The sequence below is a fragment of the Astatotilapia calliptera genome, chromosome 13 (assembly GCF_964374335.1).
Source record: "Astatotilapia calliptera chromosome 13, fAstCal68.1, whole genome shotgun sequence".
In the NCBI taxonomy this organism is placed as follows: Eukaryota; Metazoa; Chordata; class Actinopteri; order Cichliformes; family Cichlidae; genus Astatotilapia; species Astatotilapia calliptera.
Genome location: NC_137434.1, coordinates 24,687,271 through 24,711,802, shown reverse-complemented (window position 1 = coordinate 24,711,802; position 24,532 = coordinate 24,687,271). Strand labels below are relative to the sequence as shown.

At 38.3% G+C, this 24,532-nt stretch overlaps 1 protein-coding gene and 1 long non-coding RNA gene across 4 annotated transcripts in view; one reads left to right on the top strand and one right to left on the bottom strand.

Moving 5' to 3' along the window:
- Positions 1 to 24,532, bottom strand: part of slc8a1b (solute carrier family 8 member 1b) — a 142,484-nt gene that overhangs the window by 18,031 nt on the left and 99,921 nt on the right. For all 3 annotated transcript variants that reach the window (XM_026189820.2, XM_026189822.2, XM_026189821.2), the window contains exons 6-7: positions 17,230 to 17,375; positions 10,416 to 10,515 (exon numbers count right to left, since the gene is read on the bottom strand). In XM_026189820.2, coding sequence (XP_026045605.1) covers positions 10,416 to 10,515; positions 17,230 to 17,375 — 246 coding nt within the window. The remainder of the gene's footprint in view (positions 1 to 10,415; positions 10,516 to 17,229; positions 17,376 to 24,532) is intronic.
- On the top strand, positions 12,307 to 14,380 carry LOC145419782 (uncharacterized). The gene is made up of 3 exons (XR_013901121.1): positions 12,307 to 12,388; positions 13,306 to 13,398; positions 13,529 to 14,380. It is a non-coding gene; the product is annotated as an uncharacterized LOC145419782 (long non-coding RNA).

Sequence of the window (24,532 nt, the reverse complement as noted above, 5' to 3'; positions counted from 1 at the left end):
CTCCACATGCAATCAAGCTTTTAATAGGCCAACTTCATAAATTATAGTATAGGACAGCTAATGCATTCCTCCTCCCTCTATCTCAGTCTTCTCCCCCATGCCTTACTTGCACACTCTCTTTCCTCCATCTCTTCCTATGTCACTCTTCTGTTATGTGTCATACCGATAAAGTTGTTATTCTAAAGTTAGTTTTCAATTTTCTCTTTTCATTCTTTCATTTGGTTTCTACAGCCATTATGTAATTGAATACTCAGTGTTAAGTCCTTATTTCATCCCCTTCAGTCTTCATTCTTCACTCAAATATGACTAAATGGTATTGTGAGTCTCTTCACATCATTTGGTGCATGTTTGATATCCTATTGGCATTCTCTGATATTTATTTGGAGCTTTGTTTGCTTCCACAAAGCAACTGCTAGCCTTTTGGGGGTTTATATAAAATCATCAAAACAAAATGAAAGAGCAATTTAAAATCACACAATGCTGAAGAAATGGAAGGCCAAACAAGCTAAAGACACCAGGCGCTGCCCCACATAGATATCAATATTTTTTATTTCTCACCCTACTACAGTAGTAGATATCTCTTACTTGTAGTTGCTCACTGGGCATGCCCAAAAGCTGTGCTCTCATAATCTAGGAAGAAGATAACAGACTGCAGCTCTTCTCTACATGCTTGCAGCCAAGCAGGATGCGTTTCCATGACTATGTCTGCCTATTGGAGTGTGTCCCTTAAATGATATGGTCAGTGGTCCTGGGACTTGTAAAAATCATGCCACTGTCTGTTTCTCAGATTTATAGACACACATCCAGACTCTAAAAAAGAAGCGCACAGAGGTTTGAAACTGATGTGGCCAAACAAGCTGTTTGCCAGAAAACCCCAGAGTTAAACAGATCACTTCCCATTACAAAAGAACAGAAAGAAACACTTTATTAATTCTGTCAAGCTTCTTTGCTGTTGCAAGAATTGTGAAAAAATGCCCAAGCGCATTGAAATCAACAGAAAAGGGGAACAATCCTTACAACAGGACTGTTAAGTCTAATTGTTGAATGTTTGCCATTATGCTTCTTAAATTTGTAAAGTCTGAGTTCAATCTGTAGGATCAAGACATTCCTTTGTCCCTGAGCACCTCTCCAGTCACTCTGTGCTGGGGGAGGTTTTATGCAGAAACATCCTATCTGAAAGATCTGTTTCTTGTGATGTTGCTTCCTGCTTTTATGATCCTTTTGGTGAGCAGGAAGTCATGCATACAGAGACACATGCACACAGAGAGACACACATTCTCACACACTCACTCAAACACACACACACATTTTTACCTGCATACATACACACACACACACACACACACACACACACGCACATATACATACAGTGCCTTGTCTTTGTAACCAAGGGGGTTACGAGGGGAGGTGCGTGTAAACTATTGTGTATTGTGTGAACTGTTTTCCCAATAAAAGGCAGCAAGCGGAGGCCGGATTTGGGGGTCATCTTGTGGTAGATACCAACAAGGCCTCCCTTGCAAGTAAATCGATCGATCGTTGACTGTCTTGTTTTCTTCATGATGAATAAGTCTCTAAACCAGCGGGGCTTGTGGAAACACAGACCCAACAAGGACATCAAGGAAAATTTGTCACATTGAAATACCAAAAGACACAATCATATACCCAATATATGCACAGAATACCACAGAAATAAAACAAACAAACAGTGGAGACAACTGCATGTCAGTCATCCAGGTACCTTCAAACGTGGTGCTGTGATTTGTGCTGCTCGTTAGTGTGTTTCTTTGACACTTGTAATTTGAGTCAAACCACAGACGCAAGACACCATGGTTGTTAAAAATAGGCAGAACTCAAATTTCGAGAGAACCCCAGGACTTCTGAAGAACCTCCCTGCATTTCTGAGGACATGTCCATAATCTTCAAAGCCTTGTTTGCCAATAAAACAGATTTTAGCTAGCTCCTACATTCTTTGATCAAATAAAACCAGGGACCATTTTCTACTGTACTCTGACAGCTTTGAGACTGATTGTGTGTGTTTGGTGCGTCTATCAGAATTCATGCTGGCATGCTCATGTTTATATTCATGTTCCACTGGTCCTGTCATCCTGTCTGTCTAGGGCACACATTGAAACATACGCACACAAACAGACTCAGGCTGTCAGGCACCAGAGTCACAGGAGAGCTTCAAGTAGACACTTGACAGTTAAACTGGGCTAAATCTTTTCTCAGTATGACATAAAAAAAACTAATTAACCTAACTTTGTTATTCAAAACATTTTAATTACTGGTGAGATGGTCTTTTATTGCATCCAGCAAAGACTCATGCCATCCATGGATATGCTTTTCAATTTGCTTTATTTGTGCTGTCAAAGGTTTTGAGCAGCTGTCACATAGAACCCATCAGTGAATTTCTTCACTCAAGACAGACAGTAAACAAATAACAAAATCAACGGTGACTCAACCGTTCATTGTGATTCATCATCTAAAGAATGGAAATTACAGTTTGTGCACAAAAGAGATAGAAAAGTGGTGACATCAATGTAAGAGAAACAAAGTTCTTTCTTTTTGCAAACACCAGCATGAGAGTCACAGTTTGTGAAATTTTTCTCTCTGATGTTTGTCAAAAGCACCAAATCCCATAACAAAACTTAAACAAAGCATCAGCATTGGTTTAATTAGCACTCAGAAATAATAAAAAAACCTAAATCTGATGCATGAACGCACAATACAAAGACTTCTAAACGTTCTCAATCTGCGTATTTGTTCTTGTTGATAACATTTGTTGCCAGAAAATTCTCTTGTGAACATAAGTAGAATTCCATTTCTGTGGATTTATCTTCTTTCTGTGTTTTTTCCTCGAATACCTATGTTTCCCTCGGGTGTGGACGCACTCCCATAAATAACACACCCACATGGACCAGGTGATGAACAGCAAGATGTGGGCTTAGTAATTAGAGGGCAGTGGAGTATGGAGTGGTTGTACATCAATCTCTTTTACCTTGTTTCACTTTTTTCCAATCATTTCGTCTTAACAGTCCCTCTCTGTCCCCTTGATTTCCTTTCCATTGATTTTTTTTGTCTTCATCTAGTTGTCCCTTTGTTTGCGTCTGTGCTCTTCAGTCGGTATTGTTCATTGCATTTAAACAAAACTGTGTTCAAAACTAAACCAGGGCCCGCATGTTCATGCAATCAGTGTGTTTATTGTTGTTTAACCACTTATCAGCCACCAGATCCACTGGCAACCCACTTAAGACAGATTAAGATCAATTTCTTTTCATGGAAACTGGCATACTCAAAGGAATAAGCTTGTGAAACAATAATTGCAATGCATATTTGACACCTTTTGGTTTTTAGTTTAATGTCTGAAAATGCCCTTTTTTGGCATGTGGCTAATTTTAACCTAACCTTCCCATATGGAAAAGAAATAGAAAAAACTTATAAAAGATTTGCATCAGCTTTAGCTTGCTTCATATAGTGAATCATATAAGGCTTATATGATTTACTCATGAAAGTGGCCACTTTCTCATTGCTTTCATATATTGTTTTAGGAAGTATCCAAAACATACAAGTTTCATTTATATAATTTTTCAAGGGATCTTATATCTGTTTTCACTCTTGTATGCTTTTCATACAAGTTTCACACAAGACAGATACAAACTTTATAAGAGTTATATATATCTTTTCCATATCGGTTAACCCTAAAGTGTATGGAACCCAGGAGACCTGGTGGATTTGAAAAGTGTGTGATAAGCTTGGGTAACTAATCACTTGCTTACCATCAGGGAAGAATAGCGAGTTCCAAGGTTTTAAGAAATAAAAATTGATTTGTGGTGTGAGATGGGCTGAGGAACAGCTGTTTCCTGAGTCATCTATGCATACAATTAATATGGTCCATTCACCCACGTTGCACACAATCAACCTGCTAATAGGCCAACTTAATAAATCTTAGTAAAGGACAACTAATGCAGCGCATCTGTGACATCTCATGCCAGTATACACGTCAGCCACATTCCTTCCTCTACACAGAAGGATAAATTAAAAATGCATTTCGGTGAAAGTGAAAAATTCACACTTGGATACAAGAATTTTGCTTAACTAATCTTCTGAGTGAAACATCACCCTCAGATCTTTATCGCTGCTATGCACCCAGCCGCTACAGAGACAGACAATTAATGTTTACGGGTCAATTTCAATCATATAAAAACATTCAAACATTGGAGCCAGTCTGCTAGCGCGTCAGCATGATGTCGCCTCTCGGCCTCGACTTTTCACGCTAACTACAAATAAACTAAAATCAGGCATGAAAATAAATTCTCACACTATTCCACAGATTTTTCACACCTATGCACATATGTGCTTATTCATCGCTCAAATTATGCACAATGGGAAATCATCGTCATTGGGATCTTTGCACTCATAGTGTGTATTCTTACTGGACAATACATATGGCCTCACCCTTTAAGAAATGCTCAAATTTTGAAACACAACATTGCAAATATAATGATAATGAGGATGAAATAAGAGCAAAAACTGTAACAGGCCCCATGACAGCCTGCAAAAGAAAGGAAAATAATGCGTTTGGGACTCGACACTATCAAGCTGCTCTCTAATGTGGATGATTTGGCCCTGCATTGTAAAGACACAATGTTAAATACATGCATAATCTCCGGCTATCTTCCAGCTTGTCTGGGGAATATTCTCCATGAGCCACACAATGCCAAAAAAGACACACACAGAGGGAAACAGGTCATTGTACACACACGAATCACAGTGACATTTGAAGGGAGGTGAATGCAGGTTTTCTGATTTGAGATGAATGTCATGGATTTGGAAGAATTAGGTTGGGACTGTGTGTCAGTGTAAGTGCCAAATTGGTTACACGATCTGGTGACCTTAAGGTCAAGACTTGGCAGACTTTAAATGTCGTTACAAAGCTGCAATCTTAGAAGAAAAGCTGTGCAAAATTTGTACCCTTCCCCATCGTTTCTTTGCGAACATACTCTCTGGAGGGCTTCAAAGGATGAGATCCTGATTGACTATAAAACTTGCGTTTGGAAGGCAGGACTAGGATGACAACAAGATGTTGTCTCAGTGATTTTTGTTTAAGATGAAGGAATATTTGAGGCTCATTTAAAGTCATTGTAATCTCAAATTCAATCTAATATGCTTGAGAGGAGATAAGACAAAGTAGGGAAGGATAATAGAGAGAGGGACAGAAAGAGTATAAGAAGCAGAAAAAGACCGACAGACAGAGAGCGGGAAAGGAAAGGATAGAGATGAGATTAGACGAAGCCAGCTTATCTCTCTGTGTGTTAAATCCACAGTATCAGTTACAGCCACTCTGGACTTGGTCAAACCAGCAGTGCGTGTCTGAAGAGATGAGCTGCCAAGTAACAGCACGTCTTCATCTGGGCTTCTTGTTTGTGTGAGAGTGTGTGTGTGTGTGTGGCAAGTTTGGAAAAATGTGTGTGAAGTTCACGTCATTTGTTCACAACAACACAAGATGCCCAAAATTAGATGTGTGAGATTATTGTGCCTCATTTCATTTTGTTAAGATAATAATTGCCCTTTCTTATTTTTATTCTCGTCTTTCTCTCTTGACACCTTTTAAAAGCCTGAAGGAGAGTTGTTGGAGCCATATTGAATCATTTTCCTTATGTACTGCAAGTTTCGGACCATTGTTATTTTTCCCTGTTAGTACTCCTGCCTTTTTGGTAATCTCTGACTGTAAGTGAGGAAAGCACACAAAAATGGACATTGTGGTAAAAGTGTGGGAAATTGGTATAAAGTGAAATATTAAAAAATGTGCCACTGTTTCAGAAATCTAAATATTTCATTGCACCTCTATTCTTGCTATGAACTACACTGAATAAGCCTTGAGCCTTATTCGATTTATAACTTCTTGAGCGGCTCTATAGGAAACAATCCACAAAGATCTGACACAAGAGCTGAGAGATGAATCTGTCCCATCACTTGATCCACCTACTGTTTGCAAAGGACTCATCAGAAGAGGTGTCGTGGAAGGGTGGCCATCAGAAAAGTCATTCATAAGTACCCACGACTGGACAAATTTTAAGTTTCTGATTCAAACTGTTGTCAATATGTATGGAAACAATCAGGAGAGAGGTTCAATAGTGAGTGTCTACAGCAATTTGTAAAGCATGCTGGAGACAGTGGTGGTTTGGGGAAGAATTCCAGCCAGTAGTGTTGGAGATCTTGTGAAAATTGATGGAATTTTGAATATGGAAAAGTACAATCAGCTTGTGATCCACTGTGCAATATCATCTGGAAATGGTATTTTCAACATCTTTATTTTTATTTTTTTCATTTATACATGCTATTATATAAGATACTGTAACTTGTATACAATTACAGCTTTTGTATTATGTTTTTATTCTTTGGATAAGAGTCGTGCGGGTAATCCAAAGGATTTTGTGCTAACTCGGTAAGTTTTAAATATGTTGTGAATGAGTTTTGGTGCAAAACCCAGTGAATGAAGCTGGTGATAAGTGAATGGAGGTGTGACTTTTCAGTTGATTACAGCTAAACAAACATTTATACTACACAATAATAATATAGCAGAACAATTATTGTAAGCATTTTTCATACTATACATGAAAAAGCATTTGTTTCTATTTTCATTTATAATTTTCACAGCGTGAAAATTATTTGTTCCATCAGTTATTTTGGCTTTATTGTGTTTTCCCTCTCCTTCTCCTCCGCTTTCATTTCCACTCTCAGTTGTTTCACAGCTGGATGCAAACTGCCAGTTTGATCTACAAGCAACCAATCAGCTCGTAATCTTAGACACTTTGAACTCACACAGTGCAATCAGCTGCAGGTTTAAAGGCTCAGAAAAAACCAATCAGTCTCCAGTCTCCAGTCTGACATGATTTTGAACCTGATTTTGTTTGTCATATGCGCTTGTGTGGGCTTGTTTTTCTGTGTTACAGTTAACCTGTTCTAGTCTGCAAGCATTACAATTGTGGATTGTACAATAAAGTAAATACTATATTGAAACTGTACTGTATATGTGTGCAAGATGAACCAAGGGTGTGACAATAAGACTGTCCTTTGGTGGAAGTTGCTCTCATTACCTTTAAACAGTTCTCTCTTTAAACACACACACACACACACACACACACACACACACACACACACACACACACACACACACACACACACACACACACACAGAGCACTCTGTCAGGCTAGACAAGCTAATCCCAGATAAGAGAGCAAAGACAACCCTTTTCATTAATGGCATCAGCTCACCAACAAAGGCTGGCTGACAGGCTGGCTAACTAAAGCACAAACAAACACACGCACGCCCACACAGGATAAAGTTATTTGAAGACACTAAAGTGACTGAGAAAGATCCAGGCAAACAATGCCCTGACAGAAACCCAGTTTTAAATGCAGCAGCAAATACGATTTCTTTCTTTAAATCCAACTTTGTATTTTGATGTGCACCGTAATTATCGGTGACATTTTTATCGCAACAAATCAACGGTCCCAGTTTAACTGTGTTAACAATGATTGACTTCTTTCTGATAGTAATTCAGCTTATATATACACAGTTGCTGAAATCCTAAACATTGTTGATGAGTTCGGGCAGTCTGAGCTGTGGAAAAAGAATACACGTTGGTTTATCTTGAATAATTGAAAATGTTTGAGTGCTCCATCCAGATACACTGATTCAACTTTCCGATTTTTCCTTACGTACATTATTGAGCATGCAGCAAACTCGTGCCAAGAAGGTAAATCCTGAAATGCTGAACCAACCCTTCATGTACTGAATAGCACTGGTGTATTGAATAGTAAGTGCAGCTATAAAGCATAGATGTTCAGTAATTTTTCAGTCAGTGTTACATTTGCGCATTTGAAAAAATCAGTTGATGAACATTATCAGTAGGAAGCAGCCGATGGAGATTCTCTGGAGCTGAAAATAAAGCCAGCTCTAACTCTTCCAGGCACAACTTCAGCCTTCCTTCAAAATGGAGTCAATCCCCATTGACTCTGATGTAATGTCCCAGCATTACAGCATCAATGTTTTTACAAGCCTGCTACATAAAACTAACTAACTAATAATAATAATTGTGTTGGGTCATGTACGGTTTGATTGATGTCCTGACACCGGAAGCTGATGCTGAGTGGTCTCTGCTAGCGTCACCTCAGCTAATTTGAGAGATTTTTAAAATACCTTTCGGGCTATTTTTAAATCGTTTGTCTGATCTTTATAAAGTCCTTGCAAGAAGTTTGAGCTTCAGCTTTGCTGAGTAAAATTCTAACATCCCAAGTCCATTAATTAGGACTAGCTAGCTAAGTAGTTTATGGAGGCAACTTGATAACCAAGCTAACTAGCCTTTAGCTGATAAATTAGCACTCCACTCTTTTTTCCTAATATGGTTTCAAAACTAACATGGTGGCATCTAGAACAGGAGATAAAGTAATAGTTCAGTCAAAATTTATTTAATATATAATCATCTCACAATACAGCAATTAGCACCATATGCCATTTTATTATAAAAGCTGCACCTCATCTATGACCATTGTTAATCTGTCCCTGGAGTCAAGCAGTAGATGTGATAATGTCCAAATACTTTGGAGTGAACTAAATGTGCAATATGCTATACTGTCCGTTGAGCAAGACACTTAATAAAGAAAACAAAGCAAAGAAAGAACAAAACAAAACAAACAGACGCTGCTTAAGGATGTTTAAAGTTTAAAGAGCTGCAAAAGCTTGCCATTTGTTTGTGAATCCTTTTCCAAATAAAATCCACAACAGAAGTGACCGACAAGAAATGACAGTCAGTCATACATAAAGAACAGATTACAGCTATACCTTTCTACTCACTATTTCTCCTTCCTGCTTCCATTGATGAACTGCAGTAATGCCTCTCTGCCTCCAGAGGGCAAATTCCCACAAGTAACCACTGAACTGTGAAAATTCTGCAGTGAATGTGAAAAAATGCTGCCGTTCTCCCTTGTCCCTTTTCCCTCTGTCACTCTCTTTTGAACTGGGTGCCTCTACTTTATTTATTGCACGTGTTCATTTGGTGTCTAAATTTCCATATTCATAGCTAAAGCATCCTTTGTCGTTATACATGTTCTTTGTTCCTTGGATTATCTTTAAATTAAGGCATATATTTTCTTTTCCACACTGTGCGTGTTTCTCAAAGGCATTTTCACACTGCAGGCGCATCACCTTCTGTTTGCATAATAATGTCTGATGCTTTCACTCTTCACAGGACACAACCACCTGTGCTTATATCAGATCCTGGCAGTGATGTAACATTAGTTTTAAATATTCTTCCCCCAAGATTAAGATTAGGATACACTTTATTTGGCTTCACCAGAAAAACAAAACACTTTTTCAGTCTTCAGTTCTGTGAAAAATTATTTAAAAAAGCAGGGCAAACACACACACACACACACACACACACACACACACACACACACACACACACACACACACACACACACACACACACACGAAACAGAAGCCTAAAAAAAACTACACATTGGACAAACACCCATTTCCAGGAGCATCTTTCATTACTTGGCGTTTAGTGTCTTGATGCTGACAGGAATTAATGTTGTGTTTCAGCTGGTTATGTACCAGACGCTAGAAGCTTAAATTTACTGTATGAAATGTGGGTAGGGCCAGACGCTATTTTTTATACTTACTTGGTCAAGGCCTGCACAAAAATCAGCTGCAGGCAACAACGATTCTTAACACCAATGATTTTCATGGCAGATTTAATCAACTGGCCAGTTTGCGATTTCAGATGAACTCATCCCACAGCAGATGATACTCTCTCAAACTGCCTGGCAGAAAACTATCATCAGTTTCTGTTCAACACTACAGAGCTTCTTTCTCTACTCCTCTCTATCCCCAAAACACACACACACACACACACACATCCTTGTTCTTCTGCCTTTGTTGGGCAGAAACACACACAGTCACTCTCACGATTACTCTCGACGTTATCACCCATCTGGTTAGTGTTTGTCCAAACCACACAGGCCAATCCACTCTCCAGTAACCAAAACACACACACACACACAAACACATGATGCCATGAAACCACGAAATTACTCTAATTTGTTTTTAGACAGAGAGGGACATTTTGATTGAGGTTCCTGATATTTTAGGTTGCACCGATTGTTAGGGTGCAGGGAACAGAGGACGTCTGAGAGCTCAGACTGTAAAACTGCAGCTGTTCATACTAAAAAGAATTTACACCACACTCTCTCACTTTCTTTCACACACACACACACACACACACACACACACACACACACACACACACACACACACACACACACACACACACACACACACACACACACACACTCCAGTTAAAATCAGAGTTGGACACAGGGCTTCTGAGTCTCGCCGTTGGTCTTACCTGCGCTTACAGTGATGGCTTCTATGAACTGGTCTCTCCAGCTGTTGGTTCCCACCAGCAGAGCCAGGTTGGTCTTCTTTATCAGCTTGTCCACTGTGTTCTGCCAAAGGAGAGACAGATTATCAGTCATTTGCATCTAGCATAGGAAATCTCTTGGATTTCGACACAGCATGAAATAAGAAACTGGCACTCAGCTTTCACAGGAAATGCATTTTTTTATGAATTTCCAGACACATAATAAAGGTGAAAACATAAACATACTCTGTATCAGTTTCATACAATTCATGACTGAAGCTATAAGACGCACACTGCAGTGAAATATTAAAATTCAAGATTCTCTTACAGCTGCATCATTCCTGTGCATCGCTTTATACATCTTCCCCAGCCTTATATTTGTGATATTTCTGCAAGAATTCAAAATATAGTTTTCACTACCATTTATTAAATAAACATTTAGATCTACAGTAGACTTGTTTGTTTTTCTTTCCATATATGTCTCTGTTTACGTCCATTTTCCTTCCTTTTTCTTTCCACGGTTTCCTTCCATGTGCATTATTTTACAGTATTTACATTTTTATTACAGTCTTCTTCAATAGGAAGAAGCTAAAACAGACTGGGGTAACACAAACAATCCAGCATGCACACACATATACTAATTAGTGAGCACTGGGGGAATGCACTCTCCTTTTCTGAGGGAAGCTGTGATGCTACTTGTGTTGAATGGAGCTTAGGTGTGTAAATAGGGCTTCTTAGCTGTGGACACAAACATGCACAGACACAGCCAGCTTTACTCTGCCTATTGTATCTGGAGTGTTCGCTTAACTGCATTCACCTAGGTTTTGTGCATAATACCGTCTTCTACGATTGCCATTTTATCATTCTCTAATGCTGTTACTTTTATCAGCTTTGCTTTCCATCTCTTTTCTTCGCTCCCTCAATTACTTTGGACTCAGTCAGACTGAAACATGCATATGCATGGGTTTCCTGTGTGTATCCATGTGAATTTCCGCTTTATTTTGGGAGGGCCCCATGCTGGGACTGAGGAACGTTATGTATTTTTCTTCTGAAAGACACATGAAAAGACTTCTTGACTCTGTGTTTATCTTAGAAAGGGGTCAAAATCATCAAGATTGGTTTCATCATAGAAATCTAACAGACACAATGTTTGCTTTAAATGAGTGAAAACTAAATTATGTCAAAATCAAAAGAAAGTAAGTACTAGTGAAAATTATACTTGAGATAAAAGCTGCAATTTGCACATTGTAAAGTCAGTATTTTGTGGCTTATGTAATTTAATTATAACTTAACTAAAAATAAATTGTTTTTCCTTTGGATGACAGTAATTACATAACTACATAAATGACTTGAGAAGGAGTAAGTTAATATTTTGGGATGACAGTTTTTCTTACAATACTTTTCTAATCTTCAGTCAGTAAGCTGAACTGGAGTTTAGTTTTAATCCTCCAGCAAGTGGTGCTATATAATCCAGTGATGATTGAGCTAAAAGTCACAAGTAAAATTAAAAGATAACACAGTCTGACAGGCATAAAATTATACTTTTGTATCAACATAATTCCCAATGAGCTTTTATCCAAAAACGGGTATACAGGTCCTGAGTGAGTGCCTATACACTCTAAGAAATGACACACTGATGTTGGTAGCATTATGTAAATGCTTCATGTTAAAACTAATGCCACCAATTGATTTTTAACTTTAAACACAAGTATGTTGTTTTGAATTTAATTAACAACATAATATTTCAATACAACAAAATGCAGTAAATTAAATCCAATGTAAAAAGTTCATTTAAAATGAAGAGCACTTTAATTTAAAGAGGATTGTCCTAATAGGCTCTCCGTACTTCTGAGTTTGCACATGTGCAGTGTGGAAGTTTGATCATCCGCCATTTTCAACTGAGACTTGCATATGCTTAGCATCCTGGATAGAATCCATCGCCATCTGAGGATTATTTGGTAAGTTCAACAATTTAAGGATGACAAATTTGATTAATGTATACTAACTGATACACATCTGACACTTTCGGGAATACTTTTGCATTTTTTTTAAACAAATGATGCCTGGCAAATTTTTTAACACTCTAGCTTGTATACCTCTCTCACATGTTAGAAGTATGAAAACATTTAACAAATATTGTTGAACCTGCTTCGGTGTAATTTTCCAAAATCTTTTGCGATTCTTGTTAAGATGAGACTTGCCTACTAAGACCGACAGTTTTAAAATTACTCCCAACATCTACCGCACCTGCTCCCTGACATCAGTAATGACCACTGGGAGCGCCAGCGATCCTGTAGTTTGAAGAATGAAATGAATGTGTAGTGTATTTTAGAAATGTGCATCAATTAAGTTGCTACATTGTTTGAAAGAATTCGACTCCATGTTGATTTCTGGTTTAGTGTCAGAAATCTTCACTGAAGAAGCTTCACTTTTCTTTCCAAGCTCCTTAGACTACGATGACCTGGGGATGACTGTGAACCTTCACAGACTTATTGTTATCCACAAAATGTCATGATAGGATTTTAAGTCCATATTGCCCAGTTCTAATCTTCTATTTAATTTTAATATTTTTAGGGGCACAATTATTAAATATATTGTTGAACAATCTAGAATTGATTAAAGCAAAAATGAAAGCTTTCACGTAATGTCAAAATTGAAAAGCTTCGATTTTTGGGTTCATATATTTGTTAATCTGACACAGAGGAGTCAGTGCCTTACCAATCATGAACCTCACTGCACATCACTGATGTGAGTTATGAAACATTGCTTAATCACATATCTGCTATGTGTTAATATTTTTGACTTTGTTTTGTAAAGAGGTTGAAAGGAACCAAAATAGGAAACTTCTCTCATATTGAGTTCTTATCTCCACCAGAATCCCAGCGTTGATGTTTGACAGGAATGCATTCTGAAAGCTGTCTGTGTCTACTTAAATGAAAAGCCAGATGACCTGTTCAAGGAATTCTTGGTAAGTTAAAAAAGGAAAACGATCAGTTATTTTCCTTTTTTAAATTTGGGATTGGAAATGGAAGGTGGACTTACTTGTCCATATGTATATGTACGCAATTAACTTATCTTTTTTTAATTTTTATTTAAAGGATGTGGATCTTGGTGCAAGCAGAGAAACAGAGCAGCTGACTTTGGGAGTCTATGTTGTCAGACATGAGAGCAAACTGCAGATACACCTGAGGACATTGGTGTCATCATAGAAGGATGCACTGTGCTGCAAGCTCTTAGTGATGTGGCAAAGGGTTGTGCCCTCCTGCTTGGACTAATCTATAGTCTAAATCTGAGCTACCCAAAGCACCTGAAATACACATTTGAATTTCTTCAGAAGGTGCTGATGGAGTTGGATGGGAACAACCTATCCATGAAGGTGCAGGTTCTGAAAAACAAACTGCTTGAGTGAAACAGCCTGCAGTGAACTATAGAGGACACTGAACTTTAAGGTTCTCGAACCCTTCTCCTTGCACTTCATAAACTGTTCAGTTTGAATTGCCACAAGAACTTCTGCAAGGCCTTTCACTTTTCTGCGTTCTTTGTTCTTGAACCTTTACCAACATCCAACTACACTGAAAAAGACTGCTCCTAACTTTGGACTTCAGTTTAAGTTTTGAAGCAAAGGTTATTTTTCTAAATATGGACAAAAATGACACAAAAGTAATTTCTACCTGCTGTTTGCAGGGCTGTATTGTGGGCTTTTCATTGTAGCCCAATCAAGTTTAAATTAAGTCATGTTAATGTTAAAAATGTTGGAATCACAACACTTTCCAGTTTTAATCATTTCAGTTTAACATGACATTCTGTATCTTGTCTTCCTGCACCTAAAATGCACTTGAATATATGTAAAGATTGTTTGGGGGAAAAGATCTAGAAGCATTTGAATTGCTCAAAGTGTGCTTCAACAAGTTTTACACAAAGTGTTATTAAAGTTAGGTTAACTGAATAAACTTGTGTTCGATTTATTTAATTTACAAACTTAAATAGACTAAGTTGCAATTCTGTTAAAGTGATTTAATCCTATAGTTTCAGTAGAGCGTGTTTTGGGTGAGTAGATTTATCAGATTTACTTAAAATTTGTTGTTCAAATTAAATATATCATACATTTTATATTTCACTAACCCAGTTGTGTGGAACCGGTTGACATAACTGGGTGGAGTAAATACAACATGTTATTTCTCAAAGTAAGTACAGCTTGTTTTGGTTGAGTAGGTTTTATTTAGTCTTCTCAATTTAAATCAACAAGGTTAGTTATATCAACATTATGATATTCAGCTAATACAACATGATTCTTTTGATTTGCATTTAATTATCCAAATCTTATCAGATGTACTTAAAATTTCTTGTTCAAATTAAATGTATCATACATTTTATATTTCACTAACCCAGTTGTGTGGAACCGGTTGACATAACTGGGTGGAGTAAATACAACATTTTATTTCTTAGAGTGTACCCATCTGTAGAACAACATGGAGGCTCTGACATAGAAATAAGAAAGCTTGCCTAATAGAATTTAGATTGTGTTGAAGAGTAAATGTGGTCATATTGTAGATTGCAGTTCAATTTCATGAGAAGTGTAGAAATTCTCATGATTTTGAAAGTCTTATGAGAGACTTTTTGCCTTCTAGGCATTTCCATTTCTAGTCCCACATTTCAATAAATTGCTCCAGACATTTCTCATTTTCCCAGCACCATATTTAAAGAAATAATCAGTGGCTCAAGACTTTATTATTATTTATTTATTTATTATTATTGTGCTAAAAACACAAGGGTAAAAACATTGTAAAACTTTTTTTCCTTTAACCTCTCATCCTTGTTCAGTCTCTAATGTCACTCTACATCTGCCAGTGGACAGTACTTTAGATAACTATAGGATCTCTTTACACACACACATACACATACACACTGAACTACTTGACAAACTATAGTATCCTGTCAAGTGGCAAGCTATTAGTGGGTGCTATTAGCTGTCTTTTTAGAGTGATTGTGTAGGTGGAGCAGGAGCAAAGAACATGCATTAGTACACACAGTCCCACACATACACACACAAATGTAACATGGATGGTAATTACATCTGCACTCGTCTTAAGAGTCTGTGTGGGTGAAGGGAAAGGAGGAAATTAAGCAAACATAACAAATATCCAATTATTTCCTATATGTATCAGAAAAATTTGTGCATGAATATGTTATATGAGCTTTATTTTAATCCTTTGTTGCCCTTTTGTGAACATATTAGCATATTACTACACTCGCAATAGACAATAATAATAATAATACTAATAATAATAACTTTATTTGTAAATCAAAATCAAGTTCTCCATAGTTTGACTAAAACCACACAATAAAAAATAATCATACATGTTCCAGCATACAGACATGCAGTCAGCCATATGGTCTTATATTAATTCCAACATACACCCTTCCGTACACCAATTTGAGGGTCTCGAAAAGCGCTATATAAATGCAATCCATTATTACTATTATTATTATTAGATGAGAACTATGGCCAAAAATAATGGGAGAAAGATTAAGGAAAAGCTAACCTATAAAAAGGAGTTTTGAGCAGTCATGTAAAACAAACCACTGCTTCAGCCGATCTAATAATGTGAGGAAGGCTTTTCCAAAGTTTAAGAGCTACAACCTCAAAAGCACGATTGCATGAAGTTTTCATCAGCAGCCTAGCTGTTGCATTCTAAACTAGTTGAAGACACACAGAACGAAAAACATGTAAACAGCATGTCTTCATCGTCACTTCCCTCTCTCACACCAACCGGTCGCAGCAGATGGCCCCGCCCCTCCCTGAGCCTGGTTCTGCCGGAGGTTTCTTCCTGTTAAAAGGGAGTTTTTCCTTCCCACTGTCGCCAAAGTGCTTGCTCATAGGGGGTCATTTGATTTTTGGGCTTTTTCTCTGTATGTATTATTGTAGGGTCTACCTTACAATATAAAGCGCATTGAATTGAACTGAATTGAATTGAATTGAAAGACAGGATAAGGAATACTGAGACATGTATGTGAAAACAATAATATATATGGGAGAAAATTAAAGCATGTATTCAAAGTTCCAAATTGTTGGATAACAGACAACACGTAGGTTTTGAAAGCAGACAGAGATATGTCTGCTTTTAAATATCCTATTGTGTCATGAAATCTTATTGTTCAAGGATGTTTGAATCCGAAAGTTATACTTCAGAGTAAAAAATCCTCAGTTTTCCTGCCATCTAAACTTGTTTTATTGTCCTCAGATGAGATCTGTCATCTTTATCTCACCACACAAAGGCTTCATTTCAATCCAAAGTACCTAAACTGCATGCAATCTGTGTCCACTGCCATGTGCAAACTTACAAAAACTATGCAAACCAGTCAGCTGATATATGAAAAAGCATGGGATGTCTTTTTCTCCCGTTTGACTATATAGGCTTCGTTTCGGTATATTTGATGTCAGCAATGCAAAAGATTACACACTAAATGTCACAGTATAACAGGATAGCTTTCTCCCTAGTATAAAGGGCAAATATAGCCCATATCCTTTTGTAAATCAATGCTAATGTGTCAAAGCACAATGAAAAAAGCAACACACAACTCTATATATGGCTACAGAGTTTTAAAAATGGTGGCTGCTATAAAATTCTGCTTACTCAACCAATCAATTCACCTCTACAAGCTGTATCCCCCGGAGTTCCTGTGAAGTGAAAAATGCTACCATTTAAACAGAGTCTTTTGGAGCTCTGACTTTTGTTCCTGTAGTAGAAACACACTTAGTTCCTGCACTGGAAATATAGTCAATGTGGCACCGCCTTACCTTGAATTCATATGATTCCTCGATGATCACCTCCAGTTTGACATGATCTCCCAACATTGGACGGCCCATTTCAGCTATGCGGCGTTCCTCTTCATCTTTTCCTGTCAGCGGCTCTTCTTCCACTTCTTCGTCTTTCTGCTGTTCCTCTGAAGAAACAAAACAGGGGACACAAACAGTTAGAAAAGAAACAGCAGTAAGCCAGTCAGTTGTGTTAATGCAGATTGGAATTTATGCAAGAGATTAGCTGAAAAAAAGATAATAAAGTGAGGGAAGCTAGTTGTGTAGCACACCAGAAGAAGTAGTTTCAAATAAGAAATAAGCTGATATTGTTATTTTATTTATTTATTTATTTTTTAAGTTTTCAAAATCAGTTTTCTCAAAAGTTAGCATGTCAGGTGAAACCATGTCAGGTGAAGTTGTCAGGTACAACTTCAAGGTCACATTCTGGATGATCTTGTTCTAGTGGAGTGATATCTCTTATACTACAATGAAGAGGACTTTCTTCTTCCAGTCTTTATGCCAGTCACACTGCAGTTACCATACCAAAGTGTGATGTAGCTGTTCAGGATGCCCAAACAGCTTTTATTGAGACCCAACATTGCCTCCATAAAACGGGGTTCTCACTTGCTTCATTTACCAACCTCTACACCTTTGGAGACAGAGCCTTCAGTGTGTCAGCGCCTACCCTGTGAATTCCCATCTGAGCTCGGCAGTGTCCCTTCATTTAACTTCTCAAAACCTTTTCAAACAGGCCTCCAACCTCTAGCCTGTTTACTTATTTCATCGTAGTTGCTGATGAGATGATGTGCGCTAGTGTTGTATCATCAGTCTTGTTTCAGCAAAGTATGGAGCAACGGACAGAGCACACAGCCCCGTGTGACCCCTGTGTTCAGTTTGATGAGGTCTTACTGTAAGCATTTACTGTTTGCACAGTATGCCAACTGTAAGGGCTCCAGAGAAGGTGGGAGGCTGGTTTTGATAAGATCCATGACTAGTCGGATGAATCTCTTCATTAGTTGCACCTGCAGGTTTTCTTCTCTGGTGTAAGTTTCAGTGCCTTAAACCTCCCATAGAACTCATTCAGCTGGTTTTGGTGGGAGGGTTGTGTCGTCCACTTGCGGTATTATTTTACAGCCCGAATCTCCTGCTACATGAGCCCAGTGTCCCTGGAATCACAGAATTTGCTTTCAATTTTTCTTATGTATGCCAACTTAGTCTTCTTGATGGCTCAGTAGAGATCAGTTTTTGCCAACCTGAGCACTACTTTTACCCCCAATCAGAAGGCAGCATCCTTAATTCTCAGCTCTTTAAGGCTCTCTGATGACATCAGAAGAAGGGTTTGATAACTGTAACAACACACATACACTTGGAGCATACATGCTCCAATCAGTACTTGCAAAAAAGTCCTGAAGTGCTGTAGTTGTATCTGGCCAGGATGCAACTACTGGTCTGATCGGATTTGCCTTAATGCGTTTCAGTAATGTTCTCTATGCTGGAAAAAGCATAACAGAAATGTGATGTTTGTATACACCATATTAAATGTGTTATTGCGCCTGGTTGGAACACGCTATTGGAATTTGGATAGAACAATTTAAGTTTATGTATATGAAATCTCCAGCAACCACCTTGAAACTGTCTGAATGAACAGTCTCTAGCTCACTGATGGCACTGTACAGCTGCCACAGGATGTCCTGGGTGGTGACAGTGAATTACTATAGCTGGTAGAAGGGTTGGAATTTCACTATCATATCTTTCAAAAGAAAATGAGTTGTGACAATTCCACTGTTGCTGCACCACATATAATGTAATGTATACACACAGTCCTCCACCTCAGGTCTTACTGGTGCTTACAGAAGGCTGTTAGTCTGTCCAGCAGGAATGCGACATCAGAAATGTTGCTACGGAGTCAGGTTTTGGTCAAAACAAAAACAATACAGTGTCTCGCATCCTGCTGTGTGTGTACTTGCAGCCACAGATAATCCATCTTATTCTCTAAGGAATGAACATAGGCAAGTAAGAGTGATGGGACTGATGGTCTGTTTGGGTTAGCTCGGACGCTTTCTTCATTCACTTGTGTGTCTGTGCACACTGCTTCATGTACGTCATACCCCACACAGCTCTGTCAGACCAGCTCAGTGATCTCAGCTTTCTTCAAACACAAAGTCTCCCACAGACTTCTCAAGGTTACGCCTCATTTTCAGCAGCATCTTTCGGTTGGTCCTTAATATGAGACACTCATGATGCTCAAGACAAACACAACAAATATGATGCCGTGTATTTTCCTCTAAAATTCCAAACTTTTTATCTGTAATGAATACACGGGCGATCGTGGCTCAAGAGTTGGGAGTTCACCTTGTAATCGGAAGGTTGCCGGTTCGAGCCCCGGCTTGGACAGTCTCGGTCGTTGTGTCCTTGGGCAAGACGCTTCACCCGTTGCCTACTGGTGGTGGTCAGAGGGCCCGGTGGCGCCAGTGTCTGGCAGCCTCGCCTCTGTCAGTGCGCCCCAGGGTGGCTGTGGCAACAATGTAACTTGCCATCACCAGTGCATGAATGTGTGCGTGAATGGGTGGATGGCTGGACTTTGGGGTCCTTGGGGACTAGTAATGCGCTATACAAATATTTACCATATAACACAAAACCCTCAGCGTACCAAGTACAAATACATTTTGATCACTAATTCTTCAAAGAGAGCTGGTGATCATATGCCATTATTGGCACTTTATTCATAATTGCCACTTCAAGTAGCAATCTTTGTCTTAAATTATTAACTAGAAGTGTCTGCAATTTTAACTTATTTAATTAGCTTTATATTCTTCAACTGTTTTAGCACCATTACTAAATGGAAAATACTTCCACTAGTTCCCCTGTTATCTCATTATCCCTGTCGCTCTGTCTTTCACACGCCACCCCCATCTCTTTTCTTTTCTCTGTCTTTATGGTCTGTGCCAGTAATTGAGATTCACCGTCGAGAAAGAACTCACTGCTGGTATCAAAGGGTGAGGCGTCAGACAGAATGGCCTTGATCATATTTTACACGGGGGAACAGTTATCCATGCTGTTGCCTTCCATTATTGTGCACTGCATTGTGGGTCTACACCAACCCGTTGGTCATTTGTTCCCCTCAGTTGGGTTTGCTGCATGGAGCTTATAGCTCACTTGCACAAACAGCCATGCAAATGTCTGCCAAGAGCACTTTCATCAAACTTGTACTCCACAAGCAAGGGGCACAATTTAGAACTGTGGTGCCCAGCGTGTTCATGTAGCAACAGAGTAAAGTCTAGGGCAACCAAAAGGCAGCCTGCTATTTTTCTTTTTAATTACTGCAGTATACAAAAGCCACCTGTTAATAACAAAGCATTCACCAGGAATAAATTCCTAGCAGACTTCTTTGTTAGCCAGCTGTAGCACACAAAACAGATTAAATTAAATTAGCTGAGAATATCACCTGCCTCTTCAGTCTATGCAGATGCTTTCACTGTTCCTATACCTTAGAACCACTTTCAACACCACACTGTCTGCCCATAGCCTTTAAACTGCAGGGAAAATATAGCTGGTTCACTTCTGCCTCACTACCAAATAGATAACATTGGTCATCTAACATTTCTGTTTTTCTCCTTTAATGGTGCAGTGTGTCCTGTAATAAGTCCAACATTTTGTTGACCTATCAGTCCACCCTGACCTTCACCATATAAGGATTCTGTGGCTTAAAATTACAGCTATGTCACCTCACTTCCTTTTTTGACCTGGCCAAAGGTCGACGGGTTACAATAAACTGTGTCTGTAAACAACCATGTGTATTTTTTATACTAACAGTCACTTCAGATATGACGGCAGTCTCTAAAAATAAAATTTTTATCTCAGCAGACTTTCAATGTTCGCTTTTTAGCTAACTTGAATTTACAATATAGTGATTAGCGCACACACATAAACACACACAGCTGCACCAAAGCTAATTTAATGAACTCTAATACCAGCATACAATAAGTCATATGTGAGATGAGGATGACCTGGCAGTATCCTCGTTAGCTACACTCCTTCTGTGTGAGCGTATCTGTAAATGAATCTGACAGAGGTTGAATGTTGCAGGGTAAGATGCTGCTTCTTGTCAAAGCTACTGTCTGCACAATTTATCATTCGGATTTCTTCTCCCGTTGTCCTTCTCTGTGCTCCTTTGAAGCTAATTCAATTAATACTACTGAATATGCTTTTAAGTCAGGACAGCTATACAGAAATATTACTAAAGCATTTAAATATGCGTTGAATTCAGCATTGTACATAATTAGATTCAAAATTGCATACTTTTAAACTTTTTGATAATGTATATTTGGATGAAAACAGACCTAAAATATGAGGATAGTATACGCTGTGGTATGTGTATTTTTGTTGCGTAACATTTTATACCTCCAACTCCAGCTGTCCTACTCTTTAAAATCTTTTTCATCTCCGGCTCTCATAATTAAAATCTCTAATTTGTATTCACCCTTTTCTCTGTTTGATTCTAATTTTTTCTCCTTCCTGATTTGGCTTTGTTTCAAGGGGGCTTCAGAAAACTGTGAAAGTAAAAAAACAAGGAACACATCACTAATTCAGGTAGCAATACTGACAATATGACGCAGCTCTCGAGTTAATTGTGCTCTGTGGCATATTCAGTGGGAACAAATGAGCCCATGAGGTACAGTTAGTACAGGTTAGTGCTCTCTGTCCCGCTAGCAAGAAGTCACAATTTGTACTTTTGAAAATGTAGAAAGATTATACTGTCAACTTTGCCTGCTAGGAAACAGAATTATTATTATTATTTCACTTTATTGTCCTTTCCTATCTTCCACAATGGACTGCAAATACCAATGCTAGACAGTTACAAGTTTGTATTTTATGCGACCTTTTGCAGATGTGTCTCTGATTTTTTTTCTTTAGAAAGAACCTTTTAATTCTAAAAATCTAAGCTCTAAGCTGTTTTCACACATTCATTGTGCCCGTTTTCAAGACATTATACAGTGTCCAACTTACCCAGATTGGACATCAAACTAATTTTTACTTTACAAGCTCCTAATAGCAAGTTCCTTAATCCCTGATTGATACCATTTGAGTGTGAGTAGTAGAACTTCCTGCATGGTTTACGTAAGCCTCACATGCATATCCAGTTGTGAATGTGCAGCTAGGGCAGCTACATAGAAATATAGTTGTAAAGAAAATCTGACATTTTTGTCTGGTACATGTAAGAAGGGGCGACTTCAAATAATTTCCAAATCTGATTTTTCTGAGACTGTTTGGAGTTCATGTGTGAAATTATCAAAAGAAGGCCACAAAAGAGCAGCTGAGAGGCATACACTTCACCAACCCCAATGTACTTTATATCAGATAACAATGATTTGGGGCTTCATATAGTATGGCACACCATAACAATTAGATTAGACTCAGTGATTACAGCATGACCATATTTGATATTCAACTATCCAACAAGAGTTGTTGTTGGATAGTTGAGAAGCTTATTGTAGAGATCAAGTAAAGAAGCAGGGTCTAAACTTGTTTATTTATTATGGCTAGCATATAAAGCTTTTCTATCAGCATAAAATTGATCCAGGTAAATCATCAGTCCAAATTCTAGGCAATAACATGTGGTCCAACACCATATACAGATGCTAGCTTCAAATGTACACCCTGGAAAGGAACATTCAGTTTCTGAACTTAAATAGTGCTAAATTTCACTCAGTCTACGTGTGTTTCTTTCTGAATTTTCTCCACGGTATTGTCTTTAGTTTAGGAATTGTGTCTGCCTCTTTGTCTGGGTGAAACATCTGTCAATACGTGTCTGACAGGAGGTAGCATGTGTTCGGTGTGCATGTGGGATTTCACACCTTGTCATGTTTGATGGAGCCCCTACTTTAACAGAAGTGATAGAAGGTGACTTGGAGGGGAAGGAGAGAGTAGAAAGGTTGAGTAAGGGGCAAAGATGAAGGAAAGAAAGAACAATCAGAGAGAAGAGAGAATTTTTGTCATGTTTAATTGATTCAAGATTCACTGGAGAACGTAGAGGAAAAAGAGGAAAGGCAAGAAGAGAAAAACAAAGAGCAGGAACAGAGGGGAGAAGCATCAGTGCTTTGGGAAGGAGGAGATATGCAGATGGAAGGAGGAAGAAGACAGGAAGGAGACAATTGAAGACAGGGCCTCTGACAGGATTAAACAGTACAGCAGGGGACAAGACGGAGGAAGAAGCAGTTGTTATACTGTCACAATTCTGAAGAGTGTCACAGAAGGAGGCACAAAAGCAGATGGACAAGAAGAACTTTTAAAGACTTAACACAGTTTTACCAGGTCCATTACATGAGATTAAGGAAAAGAAAGGGAAAAAAGAAGGAAATACAAATAAAGGAGAAGAGTATGGGGATATAGATAAGAAAGAATATCATATGGAACATTTTGAAAAAGCAAAAAAGAGACAAGAAAAGAGAGGGTGAAAATAAAACAAAAATGGGTAGAGGGCAGGTAAATGAATGTAGCAAGAGGAAAAAAACAGGAAGATGCATATGAAAGTAACAACTGGAGTTTATGCTGCTTTTCTTTTCTTTTCAGAGTTTTGTTAGAGTGACAACCCATGTTAGTCACTACAGTTAGGTACTTGTTTTTGTTTAGAATTGAAGGATGTCTGGATAATGTATCTGAGGCAGACTCCTGAAGTGCTGTGTGCTGTCAATAAGGCTGAGCTAGAAGCTGGGTTAAATGCTATCGCTTATTGTCTCCCCAGCAACACTTTCTAGTTCCTCCTGGGGGATCACAATGCATTCCTATGCCAGGTGAGAAGTAATATCTTTCCAGCAGGTTATGGATCTTCATCAGGGTCTCCTTCTAGTTCAGGGAAAAATCTCCCAGAGGAGATGCCCAGCGGGGATCCTAACCACCACAACTGACTCCTTTTCACACAGAGAAGCAGTGACTCTTGTCTGAGCTCCCTCCAGATGTCTCCTAACTCTATCTCTAAGGGTTAGCCCAGGCGCTAAGTTACACCCAGCAAGAATATGTGCTTGCTGGGTGTTGTTTTCTGTAGTAATTGTATAAGCTGTACAATACTGATTTCAAAAATTTACAATTGCTCTTATAAATAATCTTAACTTCTACAGATTTAATTAGAGTAGTAATGAGAAATTGAATGATATGAGGAGCCTGCAATTTAATTAACCTAACTTACTCTTCCATTTTAAACAATCTAGCACTGAATATGAAATAAAAAAAATAGTAATCAGTGTCCTCATTCAATAAAATAAACAAAACAACACAAGCATTAATGTGAAATGATCATTAATCATTG